Consider the following 21,112-nt stretch of genomic DNA (forward strand, 5'->3'; position numbering starts at 1 on the left):
AAATGTAGAATTCCAGTGAGTCAATTAATTTAAAGTTCTCAGAATTCTGGAAAGGTGATGTCAACAGCATAGGTTTTCGATCTGAGTCCCCAAATAAAAATGGAAATAGCAAAACCAAACCATGGACAATACTTACAACAAAACTTAGGTGACCAAGGTATCACCACGAACCCCCAGATTTAAGCAGGTAGGGACAAACCACCAGTCACAAGACTTGAATGCTATCAGGTCTATGTGGGTGCAAGAAAACAGAAGCATTGGGGCTGTTGTCTGATGGACCTGAGAACAGAAGAGCCACAAACGAGCTAATAATTCATGGGAAAGTGAAGCAGCCAATTTGGAAGGAGCAGCTAAGACTGGGAAGGGATTTGACCTCTCCAATACTGGGTGAGTGCTTTGGGTACATAGTAAAGAAATTGAAGGGCTTGGAACAATTTAGCCCCTAAGAACACTCAAAACTGACATGCCATGAAGAACTGCTGGGAGTGCAATCAAAATCGATTAGTATAGTAAAAAGAGCAGGTTCTGATTAAAGTTGAGAACAGAGTCAAGGCATCCTAGAAAGCATTCATGGTTTTTAATACTGCACAAGAAAATCAAGTCCTATGAAGTTAGAAAAGCTTTCCTGTACTCATTCTAAAGTTCATGAAAAATAATTTCACTTAAAAATGAATGGAAGAAAAGTGCAAAGGTCAAATTCTATACAAAGATATTTTGAGGGGAAAAAAATATCCCTAAAGACATGTGGGATGTCAGAAATATACCTACTAAATTAACTATTTCAGAATGAGCTAAAGACATCAATAAAATGGTATAAAAAATAGCAAATGAGTTAGAAAAATTCATATGTGACAACTCAGGAAAGCATTAGAAATGGAAGAAAGTCATTTCAGTAATGAAGACAAAACTATAACAAACATGACCAAATATATACAACAGATAATGCTTTAAGAGAAAGATGTAAGAAAGAAGGGAAATCTAAAATGAAGAAAAGGAAGATTAAAAAAATCAAAAGTGATGTATTAAAGTTAGGCAGAGGAGACCAAACACTGTAGAAGTCCTCCCTGAAGAAGAAAACCAAAGTAAGGAAAAAGAACAAATGATAACACCTATAATTCAGAAAACTTTTAGGAAATTGAAAAAGCTTTAAAACTGTATACTGAAATAGCACTCTGCATACCTGAGAATATTGACCCAGAGCAAGCAACACCAGAACATTCTAGTAAAATGTCTGGACTTTAAAGAAAAAGTCCTTTTGTAATCTAGATGAAAGAGCCTATGGGACATAAAAGAAATGAAATGCTATTCATCAAACTTGATAGCTTCTGCCAGAAGAAAATGGAGTAACATTTGAGATAATAAATAAGAATGTAAACCAAAGATTTTATATCTAACTAAACTGATTTTCAAGCCTAAAGGCAGCTGTAAGAATTGAGAGAATCTTATTTGCATGAGCCCTTCCTGAAGAATCTACTAAAGCCATGCCATCAAGCAGGGTAATCACTAGCCACATGTAACAGTTTAAATTTCAGTTAATTATAGTTGAATAAACTTTCAGTTGCTCAGTCACCAACCACATGCCAACTGCTCAAAGTCACATGGAGATAGAGGCAACTATATTGGACAGCCCAGAAATGTTATTTCTACCATCACAGAAAGTTGTTTTGAATGGACATCAGTGTACTAGAGAATGAGCTTTGACTTTAAGACAACTAAAATAATTAGAAACATCAGCCTAAGATCTGATGGTATTAAATACATAATTACTGGAAGAATTAAGACAAACAGGTTAGAGGTTGAGAATTTACTATGTAATAGCAATAGCTTTATATTTAGACATTGTAGATACAGCATAGCTATTTTTAAAAATGGTAGAGTTGAGAGACCATGTGCTAAGCATTTTGTAATGCTTTCAGGAATCATATCAAGTTCACTTAGATTGTTCTGAAATGAATGTTGGCTAAAACAAGAGTGGGTATGGGATATTCTAATTTTATCCCCTCATGTTCTTGCAAACCAGGAGTCTCAGTATGGAAGAAAGTAATACAGATGTGACAAAGAGGCTGAGTAAAAGCTTCTGTGGTCCTAAATTTGAAAGTATTAATATAAACTTGAGGTATTTTATCTTTAAATATATGTGTATATTTCTTAGCTTTGTCCACAGAAAAGGCCTAGAAATGATGAATAACCTTACCACTCAATTTGTAGTCTTGAAATACTATTTCTCACTTAAAAAAAGGTGGGGGCTTTGTGGAGAAATGGCTGCAGGAAATGTTCAAGATGAGCCTGGATCATTTTGTCATGGCAGATAGCTAGGAAGAGTTACTGGGGTCATGTCAAAAGGACTTAGGAGCCGTCTTGAACAGGTTCCCACTGGCCAAAAATGGAATAATTTAAGCCTCAGCAATGATAATTACAGTAGATTAGCACATATAAAATGTGTTAAATTTTAAAGTTCTTAATGTTTTTAACATTGGTTACTTTAAGAGGATGATAGGAAACCAGTTCATTTTCTTGAAAGTGAAAGAAGCATTTATTCTGCTTGCCTTATATGAACTGAACCAATGTGTAACCAAATAGTAGATGAGGGCAAATGTTTGTGTGTGTGTGTGTGTATATATATATATATATATATATATATATAGTTAGAATGCTAATATACATGCATATATATATATATTATCAGTGAATAAAAGGGGCAGAATACAATCATTTTGCAGTCCTTACTGAATGGATGAGTATTAAGCAGAAATAGCTGCTGAGATTGCAGAGGCAGTCACATGTTACTTATGGAAGTACCAAGGGAATTAATCCTGAGTCTGATCCAGCCTCCTGGAACCAGCTGCCCAATTGCAGGAAATGTGGAAGAACATGTTGAAATGCACCAAGGGTATGTGATCAGCAAAATCCAGACTGGGAAATTTAACAGGTCCAAGGACCCAGATTCTTCAAAAAAAAAACTGAAAGGAAATGACAGAGGTGGAGAAAGGACCAACAGACTTAAAAGAGATTCAAGACATAAACTTAAAATTACTATCTAGGGATAGATATTTGGGTAACAAAACCCTTAAGACCATAAGGAGATGATACTATGAAAGGATAACAGTTAATTATGGTGGGAAAGGGAGGGTGATTGGGATGGGGCACACGGAATTTTTCTTGAATGGCTGGCAAAGTTTTACTTGACCTTCATAGTGTCCACTTTAAAATAATTCATTTAATGTGTTTTCTTTGATTTATAACTTAAAAATTAACTGTTTAGCGCAGTGCCTGGAACAAAACCATGCAGTATATGTTAGTTACCATAGAAAAATTTCACTGCAAATGTTAATGTAGACCGTTTTACTACTTTGTGCTAATTGTAAGGGAAAACCGCTGTTTCTGGCAGATGCCTGAGCTTAAAAAAAAAAAAAATGAAGTAACAGCTGAATCAAACATTGTAATGCCTCACTTACAGACATCGAATGCTTACTCTTTAAATGCCAAATTGTGTTCTATGTAGATATTTCTAAAAATGTATACTGCCTTCATTTATTTTACTTTTTGTTTTTTGAGTCACTTAGGAACCTCAACTGTAAGTCTACTAGTTCATGGCTGCTTTTTAGTTATTCTTTATCATTCCTGTCAGTCCTCTAGATGAAACAACTCGTATTTCCCATTGTGTTATTCATGTGTTTCTCTGGTACCCAATTCCATCCTGTTTTAAGCCACTTACCTACTAGATGCTATGATTGCCTTTAACATGAGTCTCCTCATAAGCATTAAATCCTGTCACCTGAGTTTTGGTAACTTCGAAGGTGCTTGTCAGAGCTGCGACTAGTGACTCATTTGGCTTGGATGCAAGATTTAAGGAAGTCCCAAAAACCCACAATAATCAAGATAGTACTTTAATGCACTATTTAAAAAATAAAGATTAATGCAGAAAATATCCATGATAAAGTATTGAAACTTTAAATATAAAATCTGTGTGCCAGGCTTACAGTGAGTTGAATGAGACATTCATTCTTGGGGGTCATGCAGGTGCAAGCTTGGATCCTGTCTTAATTTAGAATTTTGATATTTTACTTGCCATGGGTTATTTTGAGTGTTAACTTGGTGGCCCCTTCAGTTTTGCACCTCACTACACCTAGGTCCAGGCCTGATCTGTAAGAAGCCGAATCTTACTATGCATATTCATATTCTCCCCTGAAATGTCCTGAAGCAGACTGCAGCTACAAAGACAAGGGGGAATAAGCATTTTTAGTACATTACATTGGCTTCCATTAATACTTTAGAAAAGTTCCATTGTCGTGGAGTTAGCTCTTGAATTATATTCCCTTTAAGTCTGCAGAGCCCTATTAAAACTGAATGAGAATGCTCATGGTATCTCTAGAGAGTAGCTGGAAATTATAAAAGCTTTTTCTTGGGGGGGGGGGGGTTTATTACAATATGTATTTACAAGTAAGGTGAGTTCAGATAAAGTTAACCTCCAAATCTCTTCTGCCCTTGATTCTCTCAGGCCCATGAGAACTTACTTAGCTACCTCTGTGTCTAATAGTTGGTTTTTATTTAGTGATCATCATCACATTCTGTCTTTAGCTGAGTGAACTTCATTTGCTTTTTTAAAATGGTGCGATTTGAGTGCTAGTTTAAGAGGAATAAGAGAAAACAAATCCATGAGGTCTTCAGAGCATTTGGAGATGTTCTAAAAATTAGATTCCTTTTCCAAAACTGTAAAAGTGGATATTTCTATATGTATGACAAAACTCGAAAACAATTGAGCAAGTTTTTAAAGTTTAACTTAGATACAATAAAGTTTGTCTTTTGGTGCCCAGTTGTATGACTTTTGACCGTGCATAGAGTTGTATAACACCACAACCAAAAAAAGAAGTTTCATCACCCCAAAGAGCTGTTTATTAAGTTTTATATTACCCTAAGACACAGATTTCCTATTACTATTAGCCTGTAACTGTATAAAGAGTATAGATAAGTGTGTTATTAATATTTATGTCAATGAATGAAAACAGTGTGGTTTACTTCTAATACTTGGCCTTACTCCTCTCGTTAAATTACTAGGATAACAAATTCAGCTTGTGTGGACTGTTCTGTACTGAACTAAGTGTTCTAAAACTGAATTTAAACCTTTATTGAAGAATGAGACTAACTTTTCTATACTTTTCAGGATTAAAATTAAAGTGCAGGTAACAATGATAAAATTTAGTACTTGACTTTCTAAGTCAGCTAAAATGATTCAGTTAAACTTGAAAGGTTGTATCACTCACCTTTTGTCAAAAATGTAATACATTTTCTGGCATACTATGTATATATAGGGATATTTTTACTAGGTTGGAACTGCATTGTTTCCTTTATCATAGAGAAATGTATTAATATTTGAACATATTTGTATTTTAATTGTCAAAAACTGACTCCTATATGAATATTTTTAAACTGTAGTAACAGGTGTAGAAAGTTAAAGAGATAAGGTATTTCAGCTAGCCTGTTTTAGATTCTGTACATGCTTAGAAATGGAAATACCATGATTTAGAATTCCTTATGTTACTCCAATGCACAAGTAGAAACCCTCAAGGATTACTTAATATGTAGTCTGTGCAATTTAGTCTCTCTTACTAGCTTCTTAGTGATCTAAGAGTGGCAGATGGCTGAAAACATCCTTAATTTTGTATTAAGCTAAGTAAAAATTTTGCTTTAATGGTATTTTATTTATGTACCTGTTAGCTAATGTTTAAAGTCTTTGGTGGTCAAAGTTCTTCAGTTTCCAGATTTTTGTCCTCTTAATTTCAAGTAATTTACATAACTAAAACTAATCTGTAATAGATCCTAGTTTTTAACTGGTTTGTCTAAGAGAATATGGGCAACTTACTTTCCAAGTTTTTGTTTTTAAGTCAAAACATAAGAATTAGAGTTGTTTGACCATATTGGGGGTGGAAGAGTAGTAGACAATGAGCTATTGCTTGTAAGGTATTAAGGTTGTGCATTGCTACTTTTTCTTTCTTTTTTAGTGATCACCTCACCATCCTGTCCATACCTCTCTGCTCATATTCCTGCTGCCTATCTACCACCACCACCTCTTTCTCCTCCTCTTCCTCCTTCTCCTCCTTCTTCTTCTTCTCCTTCCTCTTCTCTTTATCCTCTTGAGGTGGGAGAGGCTTCAAATTTACCACCTCCACCTCTACCTCTTCCACCTCCACCTCCACCTCCACCTTATTCCTGTGATCCAAGTGGCAGTGATCTGCCTCAAGGTAAGTAGATTTTGAGACTTGGGTGAGGGTTATTTAGGTCTGAGATGCTTGTTCCTGAAGAAGATTGTCAACTGGATATCTTTGCTTTCTCAACTGTTTTTCTTGAAAAGCAGGAGTTGATAACAAAATTTTCTTCGTTTCTTAAATTCCTACCGTAAGTGTATGAAATTGTTGTAATCTTTGGTATTTAGGATTCCAACTTAATTTCAAAGATTTGGAGAATGCTTTTGTTTGGAGGAATTGGGGGTCTGATTTGTCGTGGATTTCAGCCATTGGTTGTTTCCTCCTTTAAAGAGCAGTTTCCCATAGGAAATTCTTTGTTTTATACCTCTGTTGGGCAGTGTTTCTCAAAAGAGAATTGTAATTGAAAATTGTAGCTTATTTATACTTTCTGTACTGTAACTTTATCTTGATTTTTTAAGCTGCTTCTCTGTGCTGTTTTTTTCTTCCTAGCCCCTATGGTAGTTACCAAGATCATCTTCAGCTCCATTCTGTCCTTTTTTCTTTACCTTAAAACTTCATTATCACCTTTATATAGATGGTTCCTAAATCTGTCTAGCCCTGGCCTCTGAAGTTTCAGGTACTTGTGTCTAGCCACTTGCTGCATTTGGCTTTCTTACTTTCAAACTCAGTCTGTCTATAATGAAATTCATTGTTATTTCCCTTCTTTCTTCTCTCCAGGCCATGTAAAGCATTGACTCTTCTTGGTTTCCTGTTTTGTTAATAATGTGTCATTTCCACCTAATTTACCCAGTATCTAAACCCTTCCTCCTTCCTTTCACTTACCTACCCCTGCCCAAGATCTACTCAGTTGGCACATAATGCTAATTATACATATTCTAGCATTTTATGAGAATGTTCAAACATACATGAAAGTTGAATTTTAAAATAAATATTGATATATCCACTACCTAGGTTTTATCATTAACATTTAACTGTACTTCATGTATCCATCTTTCCCTGCAGCCATGTCTCTGCCCTTCAATCCATCTTATTTTTTGGTGCATTTCAAAGTAAATTGTAGACTTCAACGTTCTATTGCATAAAAACTTCAGCATACATATCTTTAACTAGAGTTTGGTATTTATTTTTTCTTCTGATGTGAAGTTTACATATAATGAAATGCACAAATCTTAAATGTACACTTGCTGAGTTTTGACAAATAAATACTTGCACCTCTGTGACCTAAATCCTGGTCAAGATAGAAAATACTACCATTATCCCACAAAGTTCCCTATGCCCCTATTTAGTCATTCCCCACCCCTAGCTCCACTTCCTTTAAGAGGCAATCACTGTTCTTTTTTTTTCTGCCTGTTTTACCTGTTTTAGAATTTCATATAAATATATAATCATACAGTATGTGTCCTTTGTGGAAGGCTTCTTAAACTCAGCATTATGCTTTTGAGGTTTTTCCATGTTGCTGCATATGTACTAGTGGTTGTCCATTGCTTAGCAGTATAATTTGATTGTATGGATATTCCACAGGTTGTCCATTCTATTGATGGACATCTGGGCTAATTCCAGTTTGGGGCTTTTATGAATAAACCTTCCATGAACATTCTCATAAAAGTCTTTGCGAGCATGTTTTCATTTCCTTTGGGTAAATACCTAGGAGTGGAATTGATGGGTCATAGATAGGTGTTTGTTTAGTTTTGTATAAAATAGTTGAACCTTATCTCCTCCTACTTTTTTCCCCCCAAACTTGAACCTTATCACCTACTTTACAAGAACTCTGTTCACCTGGTTTTCTGCTTCTGAGATGGTGATTCCACTGAAATTCTCTCCACTAGGTCATTTTCATGATAATCCCCCATTGCATTTCAAAATGATTTTTTTGAATATTCATAGTCCTTACCGTGCCACTTTTTTTAACAGCTTGAGCTATAATTCACATACCATATAAGTCTCCCAGTTAAAGTTTACAACTCAGTGGTCTTTAACACGTTCACAAATATGTGCAACTATCACTAATTCCAGAATGTTTTTATCACCCCAAAAAGAAACCCTATCCACATTATTAGTCACTCCTCATTCTCATCCCTGGCAGCCACTATTCTACTTTCTGTCTCCATAGATTTGCCTATTTTGGACATCTCATATAAGTAGAATCATACAATATGGGGTCTCTTGAGGTTGGCTTTTTTGACTTAGTATAGTGTTTTCAAAGGTCATCCATGATTGTAGCATGTATCCATTCTTCATTCTTTTCTGTGGTTGAATAATCCATTGTATGGATATGCTGCATTTTTATCTATTAGTTTATTGACATTTGGGTTTCCACTTTTTTGCTATTGTGAATAATACTCATGATATTTTTTTTAAAGTATCATAGATATACCATCTTATGAAGGTTCCACATGAATAACATTGTGGTTTCAACATTCAACTGTATTATCAAGTCCACACCACCCCCCACCATTGCAGTCACTGTCTATCAGCATAATAAGATGCTATAGAGTCATTGCTTATCTTTTCCATGCTGTACTGCCTTTCCCGTGACCTACCTATATTGTGACTGTGAATTATAGTGCCCCTTAATTCCCTTCTCCCTCTCCACCCACTCTCCACAACCCCTCCCTTTTGGTAACCCCTAGTCCTTTATCAGAGTCTGTGAGTCTGCTGCTGTTTTGTTCCTTCAGTTTTGCTTTGTTATATTCCACAAATGAGGGAAATCATTTGGTACTTGTCTTTCTCTGCCTGGCTTATGTCACTGAGCATAATACCCTCCAGCTCCATCCATGTTGTTGCAAATGGTAGGATTCCTTTTCTTCTATGGCTGAAAGATATTCCATTGTGTATATGCCACATCTTCTTTATCCATTCATCTACTGATGGACACTTAGGTTGTTTCCATATCTTGGCTATTGTAAATAGTGCTGTGATAAACATAGGGATGCATATGTCTTTTTGAATCAGGGATCTTGTTTTCTTCGGGTAAATTCCTGGGGTGGAATTACTGGGTTCAGTGGTATTTCTATTTTTAGTGTTTTGAGGAACCTCCATACTGCTTTCCACAATGGTTGAACTAATTTATAATCCTACCAGCAGTGTAGGAGGATTCCCCTTTCTCCTCATCCTCGCCAGCGTTTGTTGTTTATTGTCTTTTGGATGTTGGCTATCCTGACTGGTGTGAGGTGATACCTCATTGTGGTTTTAATTTGCATTTCCCTGATAATTAGCGATGTGGGGCATCTTTTCGTGTGCCTGTTGGCCATCTGAATTTCGTCTTTGGAGAAGTGTCTGTTCAGATCCTCTGCCCATTTTTTAATCAGGTTATTTATTATTTGGGTGTTGAGGCATGCTAGCTCTTCATATATTTTGGATGTTAACCCCTTGTCGTATAAGTCATTTACAGATATATTCTCCCACAGTGTAGGATGCCTTTTTGTTCTGCTGATGGTGTCCTTTGCTATACAGAAGCTTTTTACTTTGATGTAGTCCCACTTGTTAATTTTTTATTTTGTTTCTGCTGAGGATATTTGTATACAAGTTCTGTGTGGCTGTATATATATGTTGAGGAGTAGAATCTCATGCCATTTGTGAATTTCCTGCTATTATCTTTTCATATTTTTTTGCTAGAGCATTAGCTTTATACTATACTCCCACAAAATGCAAGCTGATTCTTCAAAGTGGTGTTATGTATATTTTTACTTAGAATTTCCAACTTAAGAAAGCTGTTTTCTGAGAGTTCATTTGTTAATGGAACACGTTAATATGTATCCCAGGTCAGTCAGTGAAGATGAATTTAGAGAACAGGAATGCTATGACTGTTCCCCCTCCTACCATACTTCTAGCTTTTGTTCACTTGTGAAATATTTTAAGTTCTGTGTCTGGAAAAATTTTATCACCTTAGGGTATAACTTTTTTTTAGTTACCTTCTTAATTGCCTCCTCTCTTTGGAGTTCTAGGGCTTGTAAATTGGTCATGTTAAATAAAAGCAAGATGAATTGCTTCATACACTTATTTCAGTAGGCATCACTAATCTTAGCATTGGTAGAGCATTCATTTGTACAGTGTAGTAGCTCCATTAATAGAGGACCAATATGATTGCTTATGTAGTAGATTTGTATTAAAGTAAAATTTTAGTCTTGAGACAAGCAAGAAGATACCTCTACTGGATTCTTTCTAAATATTAGCCAAAGTGGCATTCCTGTAATGTCTGCCTAATATTAAGAATAGAAATAAAATACGTATTTGCTAAATTAAACTTTGAATCAGAAAATGGTCTCTATAGTGATAGGTAAGTAGTCATTTACTATAAGGGAGAATTGAGGGTGATGTTAATGTGTTGATAAGGTATCTGCCTTAATACTCAAAGAAAAGCTTTTAAGTGTTCTAATTGCTTATGTCATGTAATCACTAAAATTAAAATTTTTAATTTTAGATACAAAAGTTCTGCAGTACTATTTCAATCTGGGATTGCAGGTAAGAGTCATGTTAAAATTGCTTTGATAAAGTCTATATTAAAAATGAAGTTGTTTTGATAATCAGACTCTTGAACTTTCAAAGCCAAGAATACTATCAGGGGCCTAAAAGTTTTATTCCTGTCATTAACAAGGTATCTCTGAAGGTGATATAGGTCAGTTTTCTACTTTAGCCTCATAGTGCTTCAGTTTCTCTTAAAAATAGTTGTTAAATTATGGTAAGTGGGGGCTCTACGCACCACAGCTTTAGCATATATTGGCCTCCACATTTAACATATGCCAGTCCTTCATTATGTTTTTCTGTCTCAAAATAATAAATGGATTATTTATCCATACTTAAAACATTTTTATGGCTATTTCTGCATTTCATTGGAAAAGTAATCAGACTAATTCAAAGACATTTAAAGAGCTATATTATTTTTAAAGCGCTCATGTACATAGGTAGTTGCCAAACACTGATTTCACTACTCTGAATTGTTGAAGGGGGAACTACTGACAGATATGTTAATGTCACTGACAGGTGTCTCTCATGTCAGTAAAGACCTTTTATCATTTCAGCCATCATTTTATCCCTGAAATACACTTGACTTCTGATACAACAAGATGGCATACTTCCTAAAAAGGAATAATACATCTTAAGGTCTGGTGAATGATCCAGTCTCCTGGATAATGCTCAGAATAATTCGTATTCCCAGACACAGATTTCTCTAAAACCTTGGACATACCATTTCCAGAAAACTATATTCTTCGACTGTCACACATTTTTAGATTAAGTAGTAGACTGTGTTTTGTTCTTCAAGACTGTATTTCTTATCAAGAATTGAAAAATAAACTATTTTCCCCTTCAGTTATGTTAGTTTATTAATAGTCACATAGGGAAATGTAAGTCATTCCGCAAGGTATGGCATTTTAAAATATTCTGCGTTTTACATCATGGGAATGCAAATAAATGCAGAATAGATATTTTAATGATTTTTCATATTAAAAGTAATAGCATTCATTGTCATAAATCTCAATGCTAAAACAAAGCCAAACTATAACCACTGTACACTGATGTTTCCTTACAGCTTATATACTTATTTTACAAAATATGCACTGCTATATAATCTTATAAACTTTTAATTTAACAATGTGAGCATTTTTTTCTATTGACAGCATTTTCATATTGCCTCTTTGATTTCATCATTCCGTTTCCTGTTGTCAAATAGTTGGGTTGTTCATTTTTTTTTTTGCTTTTAAAAATAATGCTATAAAAGACATCTTTGCATACAGGTCATTGTGTATATCTCTAATTAGGATGCTTTCTTAAAAGAATTTCTAGGTCCAACTATGAGATAGGGATGCTGGAAAATGTCCTAAAAGTTATAATAGAGAATAGATTTACTAAATGTCATATCTTTTAGGTCAAAAAAGTCATTGCTACCCCACCTAAAAATCATGGCCCATCTTTTTTTTAAGTGGGTAACCATACTATTGTAAGAAAAGGTAACAGTAAAGTATGTGTTTTCCCTCTCTTATCTAAGTGCTATCACCACAACTACTGGCACTCCATAGTCTGTGTGCCATATATGCACCAGCAGCAGCAGCTTCATGTAGAGAATTATCCAGGCTATACTGAGACACCTTCTCTGGCAGACCAAACCAGTTCCCAGTTGTACAGTGAGGTGGAGAGTCAAGATGGCACACAGGCAGAAGCATCAGCAAGTGGTGAGTATATAGTAAGATTGCCTGCAAGAAAGACAATTAGATTTTATTGTAAATAATAGTCTTCAGGTATTTCATTAGGTCTATATACTAGACCAGTGTTTCTCAAAGCATGCTATGTGTGTCCTTTAGGGTCTCTGAGACCCTTTTAAGGGATCCATGAGGCCCAAAGTATTCATCATCATACACAGATTTTAATTGTCTCTTTCACTGTGTTATATTTGCACTGAGGGTGCAAAAGTCAGTGGTGGGTAAAACTGCTGGTGCCTAAGCCCCAAATTAAGGCGGGAGCAATGAAACTGTGTGCTAGTAATCAGTATCTTGTTCATTCCCACACCCATAATACAAAAAAATGCCAGTTTTATTTTTTGTTTCATCAAAGATACTCATTTCTATTAAATCTTTATCATTGAATAATTGTACTTATTCTGTGTAACAAAATGGTAAGTAGTAATAAGTACTCTGCATATTGATGACTAACTTAAAAGGATTTGTGAGGTTGAGTTCTGAGCTGAACTAGCTTTTTTCATAGAACACTATTTTAACTTGAAAAAGTGATGGACTGACTATGGTTATTCAGACTTGGGGATCTGGCAGACATTTTCTCAAATGAACAATGTGAGCCTGTCATTTCAAGTAAAACTACTGGTAGTATTTGTTGTCCACTGTAACAATTAGTTTTTGAATAAAAATGAAAATTTTTGAAAATTTGTCTGCCACTATGAGTTTGACAGCTTCCTAGTACTTAACTCTCATAATAAGATAGATGGGTCTATTAATAAATGTTGTTTTTTTACATTGTATAATGGTGTGTCAACATTTGGGAGATCTGTATATCTCAGTGAAATAATATTTTCTCTGTTACCTGTGCATGATTTTGTAACATTTATCAAAAGTACAAGATAAAACTGTATTTTAATACTGACAGAGTACAAAAAGTCCACATTGCTACCGACCTTTAAAAAACTACCACTTTTGGGTATAGTGTCAGAAGTTATCTACAATTATCTGGAAAGGCTAGTTATTTGAAAGATTTCCCTTCTTTCCAACTACAAATCTGTATGAGGCCAGATTTTCTTCATATACTCCAACCAAAACAACATTATCATGATAGATTAAATGCAGAAGCAGATAAGAGAATCCAGCTGTCTATATTCAGTCATAACATTAGAGAGTTGCACAAGTGTAAAACTGCCACTTGTCTCAATTTTTGTTTTGGAAAATCGTTTTCTGTAAAAATTTTGTGTTACCTGTAGTGGGCTTATTTTTACATGAATTAAATATTCTTGACTTTCTTAGTTTATTTCCCTAATACAGTAAATATTGATAGTTATAACCCACATAAACAAAAGCTATTTCAGATCCTCAATTTTTAAGTATGTAAAGGAGTCCTCAGACTGTTGCACCACACCATAAAGATGGTTGCTCTGTCCAAGAGTTCACAGTATAACGTGAGGAGGCATTTTGAAGGATTTAGAACAGGATCTTTGGACTGTCCTTGGAAAGAGTCAGCAGGAGGTGGAAGAAAGGATGTAGACTAACCTAACCGAATCTGTTTCCCATCCAGCACTGCTCACTTGATGGTTGCGATCTTGGCTGAGTTACTTAACCTCCCTAATTATCTGTAAAATGGGAAATACTTGACTTGCCAGGATTGTTCTAAGAACTAAATGAGATAGATACACTGTATTTATATACTAAATGCATAAGTATACTGTGTCGGGGGCATGTGAGGAATATGAATTTACTTTCCTCCCTTTTTATTTTAAAACATATTAATGGTTTTGGAACATTAGCCTTATGGAATCTTATCCCTAGTCTGGTGGTGTGATGTGGCCTGTGGTAATAAAAATTAAAAAGTTTCAACCTTTTAATCTATTTTTTGTACCATGTACCTTTTATAAATTTTTAATTGTAGTAAACCATGAGACAGTGGCAGTCTTAATTTCACAGAATGAGCTAATCTATGTTATCCCAAGTAATGAAGGCCTCCTTTTTGTTTACTATTTATGTAGTCACTATAGCAGGGTCAGAACAGCATCTATGTTCACTAAAACTGACTTAAGGTAGCTAAAGTGCTATAAAACTAAAATTATGCTAATATCTTACTGACATTCAAGACATGACACTTAAATTGTTGGTCTTTTAGGATGCTCTTTAGACCTTTACCTTCAAGTATAGGGTAGATGGTATAGACACCCGAGTTTTTTTTAAGGTATCATTAATATATACTCTTATGAAGGTTTCACGTGAAAAACAATGTGGTTACTACATTCACCCATTTTATCAAGTCCCCCCCATACCCCATTGCAGTCACTGTCCATCAGTGTAGTAAGATGCCACAGAGTCACTACTTCAGACACCTGAATTTTTAATTGCTTAAGAAATACAGAATAGTTATTTGGATGACGTGTGTTATACTGAAAGCTATTGGATAACTTAATTGCAACTGACTCTTAAAATAATTTAATTGACTAGAAAGACTCTAGAGAATGTAGCATCTAGTCTGTTTTGGTACTTAAATCATCCCAGAGAGATAGTTGTCTCTAGGTAGAATATATTTGACACATTATATACACACAACACACACTTTTTTTTTAAGGAAATTTTCATACAATCTTCTGATAACCTGTCTTAAATTATCAGTGTTGATATCTAAAGTGCTCCCACCATAATTGCTGTAATCTTTCCTATAGTTAGTGCTAAATTTTATTTTTACCTGAGATCATCCATTTATGTTGGTGTTTTGTGTATCTTTGTATATAAAGCATACTGTATACATTCTGTATTTCAGATACTTTTCCAAATGCTGACCCTGCATCTGTGCCTCATGGAGCAGTCTATTATCCAGTGATGTCAGATCCTTTTGGGCAGCCATCTTTGCTGGGTTGTGAATCCTGTCTTCCTGTTGTGCCTGATTGTCCCTATGGTGTCCCTTGGCATCCAGTTGGTGCAGCATGTGGTGGTTCTTGTCATATTCATAGTACTATGAGACCTGACCCAGTTGGCTATATTGCTTCACCTCCATTAGCTTCTCATCATGTACCTCAGAATATGTAAGATTCAGCAGTATGAAGAATTCTTAACACTGCCATTTTTCTTGGTGTTTTAGTTTTTAAAAATTGTTTTATGTTAGTGTTTGAGTTAGGTGGTTAGAGTGGGTACTATTATATTTGTCTTGAAAATTATTTTATCTTCTGGTTTAAAATAGTACTTTAAAATAAAGGAGTATTACTCTGGGTTGTGGGTAAGGAAATTGAGGTGGATGTGCAGCTAGTCCCATACTCAGCATACTTCATTGTATTCAACTGTTTTCCTATCAGCAGGCTTCTCAACTTTGTATTAGCTGATGGTACCAACTTACAAAAAGAATAAATCACATGAACTATATCCTTGGTTTAGATATTACATACCATGTTAAACCATGAAAAGTGCAACAACTGCTTTTTTATGAAACCAAGAGCATTTGCTTCTGGGTAACTAGCAGTATTGAATTTTTTCTTAATTGTCTGAACTGAGTTGTGTTCTGTGATAACCATTTCGAAGGCACATGGTGCTCTGCTTTAGATTTATCCCATATGCTCTGTTTAATACTGGATTTATGTAAAGGTTTTACTGCACAGTACTGAACTGGTGTTCTTTGCAGTTAGCAGTGAATAAAATTTGCATTTAAAATTGCTAAAATTAGTGGGTTTTTCTTTTCGCTTTTTCCTGGCAGCAAAGAGTAACAGACATTTGATTGTTCCAGTATGTTTTCTTCCACTGGTACTTTGGTTGCAAAACAACAAATTTATAACAAGAATTGATGGGACCAGTTGAAATGTTATTGGATCGTAAGATACTGCAATGCATGTGCTACCATATCTAGTTGTTTTCCCTTGAGAATGTTTCTTTTTAGGTTGCATTTTTTAAGTCTGTTTACTTCCTTGTGGAACTTTGATCTAGACTTACTTTCTCATAGTCCTGTACTTCCAGTTGTTGTTGTATCTTTCAGTTTTTGTTTTTAGACTTGTATCTCTCCAGGCCTGCCTTGTCTCTGACTTTGTGAGACATATTTCATCAGCCTTTCTGCCTTCTCCCTTTCATCTACCTGAAGACCACAAGATTCTTCTGAATCATTTCTCACGACTAATTGATCATGAATGCTTTGCTGTTTCTTACCTGACAAACATCTATTTAAAGTGTATTCTTTGGTTGCCACAAAAGTTATTTATATTGCCTTAATATTTATAAAGTCTTTATATTAAGATGATTAATGCTTGTGAGTCAGTCTGTCCTTTCCCACCTTGAGTTACACCCCAGGCAAAAAATATTTGAGACTTTGGGAGTTGAGGTGCTATAACAGCTGAAAGAACTGGACTGGAATCCATTGCAAAAAAGGTATCATATCTTCAATGTGCTGTTCTCGAGACGATTGATATTAATGAGTTCCAAATCAGTGACCTAGTTAAGGCTTCTGCTTCATAAGACATGGAACTCGTTGTGTTCTGTTTTTGCATCCTTGATCTTAAATCCTTGTTCTACAAGTATGTGACAACTTTAGTAAAGAAAGATGGAAGGCAGTGAGTATACTGGCTTCATAACAATCTGTCTATTAATGTTTTAGCTTCTCTGCTAATCTCCTGTTTTATACAGGTACAAATTGTTTTATGTTTTAAGGGAATATTTACTTTAGTCAAGCTTAAAACATGGAGCAGTCCCTCTCTAACATTTTTCTATGCTAATGTTTCTGAAATACACATGATTCTCAACAAGTGAATTGTCCTGTACCTTCAACTGTCAGTGATTCACTAAATTAGCTTCTAAGGGGTGTTTTAGATGGTTGTAGTCTGTCTTGAGAATGTGGGCCTGGAAACTGGTTTTAAGACAGGCACACTTGTCTTAGGCTTCCAGTTGGTTTGTTTTTATTTTTAAACTTGTAGGTTGCTGTGGTCCATTACTAATTAATGCAATTTGATGAGATGCTTGTTAAATTAAAAACCAGGGATCAGTGGTGTCTACTAGATCAGCTTAATTGTTACTGTCACCTCTGTTGAAGTCACCAGTATTTATGGTCTGTTTAAATCATACATGTATAGTTTACACTTGTTTATGTATTACAGTCTTCTCAGAGAAATAATCAAGGAGTATATGCTGATCCTTTTATTGTTTTGGGGGTAGGGAGGATGCAGGTAACCTGTTGTCTTGCCAATGGGTTTCAGCCCCGGGTAAGTTCGCTGTGGATTCAGTGTGACCAAAGAAATTGACCACAAAACGTTCTGTGGGGTGAAAGGGTTTATAACCTGGTTTGTTCTCCGTCGGTAGGTCAAGCACTAGCGTCTCTGCCTCCGCCCAGAGCACTGAGCCAAGCTCTCTATATAGCGCAATAATAGCTTACTGCCTAAAGGTGTGGAAGCGGCAGCCCAGCAACAGGCCAGTAAGTTACATCATCAGGTGGTTTGAATACTAAAAAATTAAGCATAAGATTTTAGAGAGGGTGACATGAAATGTCTATAGGTAGTAGGTACCTTGTTAAGATATCTGGGGGTTAAGGCAACCCTATACTGTAGGCAGCTATTGTTAAATTCTGTAATTCTCAAGAATATTCACTAGCTACATGTAGAAATTAATTTTTTTTAATCCATGACATTTATTTGTAGTTAAAACTAATTGAAGTGAGCAAACCATTTTAGGTTTTACTGCTTCATTGTGTTTTCTAATCACCACCACTCTGAGTTCACTTTTCTCCTAATGTTGCCAGACTAGAGCTTGGAAACCAAGAAATCTTTTACTGTTGAACAGCTATTTGTTTTTTTAATTTTAACTCTTTCCTGGTAGGTGGCTCTTGCCACTGGCTAAACCTTTTGTGAAAATGGAGTGATTTCAACAATATTAAAGTTAAACTGAATCAATTCTTATGAATACAGGCCAGTCAATAAAAATGTTAAGATCTATTTTAGCCAGATATTACTGATTAACAGTATTGATTTATTGGTGTTATGTGAGTGGTCAGTCCTTGTACCTAATCAACAGGCAGATCTTTTCTTGGAGACCTTTTGGCTTTTTCAAACTATATAATACAGGCTTTTCACATTGTTTACAGAATTATAGAAAAGTTCCTGTTCTAGTAATGAGGTAGTAAAGTTTTAGATTAAAAAAAAAAAAAACGAATGTGTTTTGCAACACCATGGATGAATCTAGAGGGTATTATGCTCAGTTAAATAAGCCAGGTAGAGGAAGACAACTACCACAGGATTTCACTTACTTGTGGAGTATAACAACAAAGCAAAACAGAAGAAACAAAATACCAGTAGGCTCACAGACACCAAGAAGGGACTAGTGGTTACCAAAGGGGAGGGGTTGGGGAGCGTGGGGGTGTGGTTGGAGGAAGGGGACAAAGGGGCACAATAGTTCACAATCATAGGTTGGTCACGGGAACAGTAGTACAGTATGGAGAATACAATTAATGATTCTGTAACATCTTCCATTGTTGATAAATAGCGACTGCACTAGAGGGGGATGAGGACTTGATAACATGGGTAAATGTTGAACCACTGTGTTGTGTATTTGAAACCAACATAAGATTTTGTATATCAATGATACTTTAATAAACAAAAAAGCTAATGTTTTGTTTCCTTGTTGGTATAGTAGCCTGATCAGAGTGACTCTTTTTATCCTGATAAATTTCAGTTATGTAAGATGAATAAGTTCTGGAGATCTGCTATACAACTTTGTGTCTATAGATAACAATACTGTATTGCACTTCAAAATCTGTTAAGAGGGTAGCTCTCATGGTAAGTGTTCTTACCACAATAAAATAAAGTTCTATCACATGTATAGCCCTACCAAAAAGAACTCTACCATTTTATATTCAGTTGTTTTGCTTGCTTCTGCAGTTGAACTTTGTTTCAATTTTCTTTCATTCCTTTAGCTCTGCTGAAATAGTTTCAGCTACCCAAAAAGTTTTCCTTCTAGTTTTTTTGAAGCATAATGTAGATTTGGCTTTTGTTAACCTAGTTCTTTTCCTTTGCTCACTGCTTATTTTTCCAGTGTTTTATTTTGAAAAAATTTAAACATAATAGGTTGAAATAATTGTGCAATGAGCATCTGTAGATCCACCACCTAGATTCGACAATTAACATTTACTATACCTGCCTCTATAAATCCTTATATTTGATGCATTACAAAGAAAACTGCAAACTTAAGTACAGTTCACCCTTAAATATTTCAGCATGCATCTTGTTAACTAGAAGTCAGTGTTAAAAGGTGTTTTTTTTTTTGCTCTTGTAAAGTTTCCATGCAATGCACGAATAGGTGTTTGATGCAGTGAATTTTGACAAATGACACATCTGTGAAACCCAAGCTCTTATCAAGGTAACATTTTCATAACCCAAGAAAATTCCCCCATGCTCCTTCCCAATCCCTGCTTCTCTGATCTCCACCCCTATGCAACCACTGTTCTTCTGATATTTCCCCCATCATAGATTAGTTTCTATTTTTCACAGTGTATGTAAATGAATCAGAGTATGTGTTCATTTGTGTAAGGCTTCTTTCAGCATAATGTATTTGGAATCCATCAATGTTGTGTCAGTATTTCTCTTAGTACTGAGCAGCATTCATTGTAAAGATATGCCATTGTTTATCCATTTTGTTGATGGACACCTGGGCCATTTCCAGTTTTTAGATATGAATAAAACTGAACCTTTTTGTACAAGTCTTTATTAGCATTTGTTTTCATTTCTCTTGGAATGGAACTGCTTGGTCATTAAGTTAGGTGTATATTTAGTTTTTTAAGGAACTGCAGAATATTCTTCTAAAGTGGTTGTGCTATTTTACACTCCCACCAGCAATGTATGAGAGTTCCACTCTTCATCCTGGTCAAGATTTGGTGGTGTCAGTTTTTTTGGTTTTAGCCATTCTGGTGGGCGTGTAGTAAGTGATATCTTGTTATGGTTTTAATTTGCATTTCCCTGATTGTGTTTAGCACTTCTTCACTTGTTTATTTACTAGTTGTATGTATTCCCTTTTGAAGTATATTCAAATTGTGTTCTATTATTGAGTGATAGGAGTTATTTGTGTATGTTGCCGAGCTTTTTCAGATATTAATTTTTAATTGTCCTGAATTATCTAACCAATATATAAATGTTACATACCCAATCATGCTTAAAAAAAATCAGGCCAGGACTTGGAAGTGAGTTATTTGACTGAAAGGGAAATAAGCTATAAAAGTTAATGTTGATTAGTAAAATAAAAGACAGTAAAACTTAAGGGATCTAAATTAATTAGGGGAAAGCTAATTGCTGAAGTCTATTACTACAAAATCTTAAAAAGAAATGTCAACTGATACTTGAGGAAATATTGCCCAAATGTACCCAGATTATACTAGTTTAATAGTGATCAGCTTGATCCAGTTTATGTGTGTTCTCACCCACAGATTCAAACTGTTCTGTATAACATGTGTCATATTTGGGGTATTCGAATAAGAAATTTCCAGGAGAAGGCCTGTAAGTTTTCTCAATGTTGTAAGCTATAGCTTTATAGCTGTATTGGTCCTGTCTTGTCATCATCTCCAAGTTCTTTATAAATGCTTATTCAATTCTTAAATATTTGATAGTCACAGCTTGGTTTAATGGGAAATAAAAGTTAGAATGATACTTATTTTCAATCATCTTTTTCCAAATAAAGGAGACCTCCCCAGTCCAATATAAGTGTTTCTGCTGTTTCAATGATAGTGTAAAATGCATTGTTTGTGAGTGTTTATTAATA

At 35.1% G+C, this 21,112-nt stretch overlaps 1 protein-coding gene across 1 annotated transcript in view; it reads left to right on the forward strand.

Annotated features, from left to right (window-relative positions):
• The window catches only part of ALG13 (ALG13 UDP-N-acetylglucosaminyltransferase subunit), a 63,278-nt gene extending 46,655 nt beyond the window's left edge, over nucleotides 1-16,623 (forward strand). Inside the window, 4 exon segments of the mRNA XM_073227951.1 lie at nucleotides 6,000-6,239; nucleotides 10,624-10,664; nucleotides 12,187-12,370; nucleotides 15,162-16,623. Coding sequence (XP_073084052.1) covers nucleotides 6,000-6,239; nucleotides 10,624-10,664; nucleotides 12,187-12,370; nucleotides 15,162-15,427 — 731 coding nt within the window. The 3' untranslated portion in view covers nucleotides 15,428-16,623.
• The last annotated feature ends 4,489 nt before the right edge of the window (nucleotides 16,624-21,112 follow it).

The sequence above is a fragment of the Manis javanica genome, chromosome X, assembly GCF_040802235.1.
Source record: "Manis javanica isolate MJ-LG chromosome X, MJ_LKY, whole genome shotgun sequence".
Lineage (NCBI taxonomy): Eukaryota > Metazoa > Chordata > Mammalia > Pholidota > Manidae > Manis > Manis javanica.